Consider the following 7751-nt stretch of genomic DNA (forward strand, 5'->3'; position numbering starts at 1 on the left):
CAACAAAGTGACGCTTGATCCCCACGACACCAAATTGAGGCTACTGGACTGCAACATCCACACCCGAGAATGGGGATACCATGACGATGAAGAAATCTGCTCGCACCATTAGACTTCTGCATCAAAAAAAGTACGTATTATTTCTTGCACCACTTTTTTTTTTTTAAAAAAAACAATCATTCAGACTAATTTTTGCATTCACACATTTTTTTATATATATTTTTCTATCATATTATGTACACTATTTTGAGTATATTTTTTTATTTCTTTCAGATGCTGCACCCCCACGGAAACTTTTTTAGTTCTTACACATTCCATTCTTAACCAAAATTTTTTCTTCTCTTCAATCATAAAACACACACATTACACACGGAGGTCCTCTGTAGGGAGTCATGGGGGGGTTTAAAAAAAAAGAACCTATGAAACTCTACAGAGGCATGGCTTTGTTAGCCGTGGCCATTAGAACTGTGTTGGGCACCACGCACCCCTGGCGGGATATTTTCTTTTTTTGGGGGGCCAGGGATTTCCTTAACAAAAATAATTTTGATTATCACACACACACACACACACATTGTAGAAGATCACACATGAGTTTTAAAAAACAAAACATCGTGGCAGATTACGCTGAGAGCAAGGTCGTGGTACATTACACTGAGGGGACCTTACAGTAAGAGGAGACAGCAGCCTTATAGGAAAGTCATTTCAAAAGTAGGTCAAAGGGTGATAGCAAAAATTTGCAGGAGGTAAAAAATAGCTTAAAAAGTGATGCCAGAGCTTTTCTTCTGTCCATTTTTCTCTCATTGTAGGTTAGTTTAGTCCGTAAAAAACGGACTACGCTGAGAGCAAGGTCGTAGTAGATTACACTGAGGGATCTTACAGTAAGAGGAGACAGCTGCCTTATAGGAAAATATCGTAAGTCATTTCAAAAGTAGGTCAAAGGGCGAGTTAGCATAAGAGCAAAATTTGCAGGAGGTAAAAAATAGCTTAAAAAGTGATGCCAGAGCTTTTTCTGTCCACTTTTCTCTCATTGTAGGTTAGTTTAGTCCGTAAAACGTCGTAAAATAAAAAGTAGGTCAAAGGGCCCAGCCAGAACGTAGCATACAACCTACTCAGGTGGTATGTGATAAAACCAGTGGGTGCGATTGGGACGTGTGAGGGGGCAGTTGCCCCACTCTTTTTGCTACTTTTGCTGTCGCACTATGCTAAACATTATGTATAAAACTGTCCTTGCCCCCCTTCAGTTTTGATACTTTGTTCCCGCAGTTTTAGAACCCAATCGCCACCACCGGACAAAACTAATATATATGGTGTGTAAATATATAAATGAGCTAAAGTTATAAAATGTACTTGTTCTGTAAAATTGTATGAAATTCGTAAACATTTTTTTCCCCCGTGTGTGTGAGATAGAGAACGAAGGTAAGAACTTTTAATCATTTTCTGTACTACTTGCGTACGCATATCAGATATTAATTTATCTGCAAACGAAGGCTGGATTTAACTACGACTGAGTCTGATTAAGTAATAGATGACTATGGGAGGAAAGTTACTTGGGATGATTCATGATTTGGACAAATTTTGATTAAAAAAAATAATAAGTCGGCAAGTTGGCAGCTACATTCTGCTGTGCTGTTGCCTAACGGAAAACTGAACCCAGGACTGTGGGGTTCTTCTACTTCCACCTCAAATGGAAAGAAAAATGACAACAGAGCTCGGCCACTATTCGTAGGATTTTCGAGCTTTCTTATGAGTGTTACTTCTTCCTATCTATATCAGTATGTGTGTGAATAAATCACCGAGGTGGGTTGTAAAAAGAGAACGAAATTATCAAAAAACTAGATCGAAGATACCTGGGTGGGGGAAGGGTGGAAATGATATCGTCTAGCAACCATAATTGTCTTTTGGCAGATAACACTGATGAAAAACTCACGCCACTCGACTCCAATAACATAATGATGATCGATGATACGTGTACTTACGCGTATTTCTTTTATGCTATACCCCGCTCTTGAAGTGGAAAATGTAGCTTTGGGTATGTTTGGTCGAGCCTTGAAGTTAGCTAAGATGATGCTTCCATGATTTAACATTGTGACAATGAGACAACTGGGGGAATTCTTTGCAAAAATTTTGCTAGCTGGGGGATACCATTCCCTCTTACTTCCAGCATCATTAATTCTTTCATGTATATCACACACACATACATTTGTCATCTGTCAAGAACAACCCAATTTCTCTGGTATCAATTAAAAATTCAAACCATTTCAATCGATGTCTGTATTTGTACGTTGCATGGTAAAAGAAATATGGAAATGAAATGAGAGATTTCCTGAAAATATCGTCGTCAGGGTAAACATACTGCGTACAATTAAAGCATATTGATTTTTCTTTCTGATATTCTAAACCAAGGTTTAAAAATCAACGTAATGCGTGTGCACATCTCTCATGTTTCCACTGTATTATATTTTCACTTACCTGCAACTTGTGTCTTTCTTCGCTGCGTAGGCGTGCGCAGACTCCCCGATTAGGGGTGGGGGAAGCCTTCAATCGGAGAAAGAAAAACCTCAATTCATATCACTGTTTTATTGTACTGATGGGTAGGGAACAGGGGAGTGTATAGAGTGTGTCCGGAACCATCGAAAATCACTATATCAAAAGAATTCCAATGTTCATTGCCCTTCCTTCACTTCCCCTCTCTGTGATTCAGATATTAATTTACATGTACGTAGAGCAGATTCAAAACAACTACACCTACTTTATTTTTTTCCATCAATAACGGTCATCAGGGGTGCCCATCCCCCCCCCCAAATCATGTCGTGCGCCCCCCAAATCATATCATTCGCGCCCTCAAACCATATCGTAATCCTCACAAAGTATTTAATTACAACAGCGTGTCTACCGAAAATAACTTTTTTCATTAGCTTTACTTAACACTATTCTTAATCTGCCCCTCCTCCCTAAACAGGGGTGCCCACCACTCAATACCGCCCATAAAATCGTTCATCATAATCCTCCCAAAATAGTTTGGATGAATACGTAATAATTCATGTCTGAATGAATTTTAAACTGTCCATATTTTTTAATTGTTCTATTTTCGAATAAAAGTTAAAGTTAGCGCATTGATTGGTGGCGTAGGGCCAATAACCCACCCAGAGTGAAATAACAAATATTCAGAGAACTCAAAGGAAAGAATATGGACGGATGCATTGGAGGCAACAAGGTAAGGATAGGACAATGACATTTGGAACATGGAATATTACTTCTTTAACAGGTAAAGAAACTAAATAGTTGGAGAAATGGGGAAATATAAAATTCAGATACTAGGAGTTAGTGAAACTAAGAAAAAAGGCAATGGAGAGAAGATCCTGGATAAGAATTACACACTTTTCTACTCGGGAATAAGTAAGAAAAACAGGGCTAAGAAACGAGTAGAAATTATTTTAGAAGCAAACTACAGAGCAAAAGTAATAGACTGGGAACCAGTGAGCTACAGAATAATAAGAGTAAATTTAGATCTAGAAGAAAAAGTAGCACTTATACAAGTATATGCCCCAACCCAAGATGCAGAAAAATTTGAAAAAGACTAGTTTTACACAAATCTCCAAGAGACGGTGGATAAAGCCAGAGATAATACAAGGCATATTGTGATAATGGGAGAATGGAATGGTAGGATAGCAAATGAAGAAGAAAGAGGACATGGGAGTATGGGAAGACATGGAGCTGAAAAAACAGTAAATACAAATGGTGAACGAATGATAAACTTTTGTATAGATAACAACTTGCTCATAGGTAATACATTTTTCCCTCACAAGCAGATTCATAAAATAACTTTTGAAGCTGGAAATAGAGGAGCCAGAAGTACACTAGATTACTTTACATACACTAGGACAATGAGATATGCAGTACAGGATGTTAGGATATATATATAGAAGTGCAGAGCTAAGCACTGAACATAGACTACTCATCATGAAGACAGGATTTAAATAACCAAGAAGGCAGAAAACAGAAAGATATACAAAAATAAAAGTAGCCCAACAACAAATAGCAGAGAAAAGATTAGAATTTGAAAGAAGAGTGACAGAAGTTGAGCATAAGAGAAGAAGAAATTAATGGGGAAAATACATTGGAAAAGAGATGGAATGTGTTAAGAACAACTCTGCTTAAGAAAGCAGAAGAGGTGTGCGGACTTACCACAATAGGAGGAGAAAAGAAAATAACAAAATGGTGGGGCAATGCTGTTAAACAGGAAGTTAAAAAGAGAAAGAAGCTTGGAATAAGTATATCAGAAATAAATCAGAAAATAACTGAAATGAATATGTACAAAAAAAAAAAGAAATAGTGCAAAGCAATCAGTAAAACAAGGAACGTTGGAAGCTTGGGAAGATTTTGGAAGAGAAACTGAAGAGAACTATCAAAGAAATGTTAAACAATTCTGGCAAACAGTCAAAAACCTTAAAGGGAAATATGGAAAGAGAATAAGAAATATAGAAGATAGAGAAGGGAACATCAAAACAGAAAAAAGGGGAAGTACTAAAAGTATGGAGTGAATATTATGGAGAAATGTTCAAACAGAATCAAGAAATGGAAGAGAGAGGCAATGCTGAAGAGAGAGTACAGGGTGAGCGCCAAGATAGAAATGGAATAGAATTGTTTGAAGTAGAGTTGGCAATAGAAAAGATAAAACTTGGAAAATCAGCAGGTGCAGATGAAAAATGCCAAGAGTGTATCAAATATGGAGGAAAGGAGGTTATACGGTGGATGTGGAGAATATGTAACGAAGCATGGGAGAACAACAACATACGAACAGACTGGGAGAAAAATATAATAATACCAATTTAAAAGAAGTGTAGTACAATCAAGTGCGAGATTTACAGAGCCATATGCCTGTTCTCAGTAGCTATGAAGATCTACACAAGAATTTTGGAAATGAAAATACGAAACGAAGTGTATTTAGAAAGAATCGGCAGACACAGGATCATACGTATATTTACACTGCGGCAAGTCATTGAGAAGGCATTAAATAAGGAAAGAGAAATCTGTGTGGCCTGAGAGCAGCTTTCGATACGGTACCAAGAAAACAACTATGGGATGCACTGGTGAAAATTGGAACTTCTCCTACACTGGTACAGAGAATACAAAGTGTATACAAAAGAGTGAAAGGAACAGTCAGATTAGCAGGGAAATGCTCAGATGAATTTAAGATAGATATAGGAGTAAAACAGGGAGACAGCCTGAGCCACCTTCTGTTTATTATCCTAATGAACCAGATTATCAAACAATGTAAACTAAGAACTGGGAGATACAAACTAGGAAACCGAAAGATGAGACCAGTACAAGTACAATCATTTGTATATGCGGACGACGTTGCCCTGGTGGCTAGGAATAGAGAGGAGTTACAGAAGGCGGTAATTCAATGGGCAAGTACAATAGAAGACAAAGGAATGAGCATGAACATAGATAAGAGTAAAGTGATGGTGGTGACAAAAGAAAGAGAAACTGCACCCCTAAATATACAGTGGAAAGAGAAGCAGCTGGAACAAGTAAACAGATACACATTTCTAGAAACAACCATAACGTCAGATGAAAGAATGGATGAAGAATTGAATAATAGGGTAAAAAAGGCAAACCAAGTGTACTATCAACTCAACAACACTTTAATTGGTAAACAGGAAATAAGTGAACAAACGAAGATGATGATTTACAAGACAATCTACATTCCCACATTGCTGTATGGAACAGAGAGCTTAACATTATTACTAAAACAGAATAGCAGATTTCAAGCAGCAGATATGAGATACCTACGAAAAGTAGTAGGAAAGACTAGAAGAGATAGGATTATAAATACCACCATTAGAGACCAGTAACAGCAAAAACAACTATTGGAAACAATAGAGAGACAAGAATGGAGGAGGATCGCAAGCCTAGACAGGTGCTGGAGGCCAGACCAGAAGGCAAGAGGAGAAGAGGACGACCAAGAGTTCAATGGGAAGAGTATGTGGAAAAGATAGGAAAGAAGAAAGGGAAAACAATGCCAGAAGTCCGAAAACTAGCCTTGGACCGAAAAGTGTACAGGAAGTGGATGATGGAACCCGACGCTTAATGGCAGAAGGGGATGGAAAAGAAGAAGAAGAAGCATTGATTGGTTTAGTAAATTAAATTATCTAAATGTGCATATAAATAGTGTTTGTGAGTCGGTTTATAAAACTCACAATTTGAGTATTTAACACAAATTGTTAAAAGACTTAATATAAATATAGAAAATTCTACACTGGCAAACCAAATAACATGCTGCAGCCATATGATCGATCCACAGACAATACGGAACCCTCGCTAGAAATCCTTAAGCTCAGGGCGATAATAAAATACGGTTCCTCATTCAAATAACTCACCCCCCCCCCCCCGCCGTTTTCTTGGAGTAAATATAATTATCTTAGTAACCCATAAAAATATTAGTGGCCGCGGTGGCCCAGTCGGTAATGCGTATGCCTATACAGAATATAATTTTGTATATCCTCTAAGAATAATTAATATTAATAATGATAATGTTATGGTTATCAATTTGTTACTTATTTCAGATGATAAGCATTTCCATTACTGTCTAATCTCGTCTGGTTAGAAGCCAAGTAACTAAATATCATGGGGCAATCAAGATTTGTCATAGGTGTTTGACCATATTTGATAATCAAGTTCAACAGAAATGTGTCAAATTCAACAATCCAGAAATTGCTGACAGGAAACTTAAAGAACACAAACAATACTGTGGTGAGAAGAAGCCTGTGCGTATGATTATGCCCAAACCAAAAGAAGTTGAGAAATTCAAACAACACAAAGCCTTGTTGGTGCATCCAGCTATAATAGCAGATTTTGAGACATTACTCAAACCATTCAACTATTCAGATCCTGATCCTGAAATATCTTCTACTATACCTCATCAGCTCCATTAGATCTGTAGTTATGGTTACATAGTTGTGTGGCGAAATTCATTAAAACCTAATGAGCCTTATGTATACAGAGGACCTAATGCTGTCAAACATTTTTTCCAAAAAATAAAACAAAAAAGTAAGAGAAATTGGTAGTGTATTATCTGTGTCAAAACCAAGAGTACCATTATCTGCTGCTGAAGAGCAATTATATGATGCTACTGAGATTTGCCCACAGTGTAATTTATTTTACAAATGAAAATAAGAAAATTCATAATCATGACCATTTCACAGGAGAAAATCTTGGGCCCTTATGAAATAATTGCAATCTCAAAGTACAGAGAAACAAATTTGTCCCTATATTCTTCCATAATGGCAGTGGTTATGATTTCCACCATTTGGTTAAACCTCTCAGTTATGATATAGAAAATATAGAAGTCCTAGCAGAAAATCAAGAGAGATATATCAGTCTCAGCAAGACAGTGAAGATTCCTTGTGGTGGCACTATTAAGATGAGATTTCTACTGTGGCGTATGCTGGGTTTGAAACCTGGGCTATCTCTTTTTATCATAATATTCAAATGGTAGGCTCTTTTTCGTTAAATTTCTTGGATTTTAAGGTGATGTGACATTACGATTAAAATACATACATTACAATTTACTAATAATTATAAAAATATCACTGTTTCATTAATATAAAAACAATAAGGAATATATTTCAAATATTTCATGGTTATTTATAATATATAGAGGCCCATATTGTGAAATATTTATGTAGGCCTGCGTGCGAGAATAAAATATACGCGTATAATAAACTTCTTACCTTGAATATTTAATT

At 36.8% G+C, this 7751-nt stretch overlaps 1 protein-coding gene across 1 annotated transcript; it reads left to right on the forward strand.

Moving 5' to 3' along the window:
- The first annotated feature begins 5315 nt into the window (after positions 1-5315).
- On the forward strand, positions 5316-5858 carry LOC145989099 (uncharacterized). The gene has a single exon (XM_083124394.1). The coding sequence runs from the start codon at positions 5316-5318 to the stop codon at positions 5856-5858; it is 543 nt and encodes a 180-aa protein (XP_082980520.1).
- The last annotated feature ends 1893 nt before the right edge of the window (positions 5859-7751 follow it).

The sequence above is a fragment of the Lepisma saccharinum genome, chromosome 6, assembly GCF_977018435.1.
Source record: "Lepisma saccharinum chromosome 6, izLepSacc3.1, whole genome shotgun sequence".
Lineage (NCBI taxonomy): Eukaryota > Metazoa > Arthropoda > Insecta > Zygentoma > Lepismatidae > Lepisma > Lepisma saccharinum.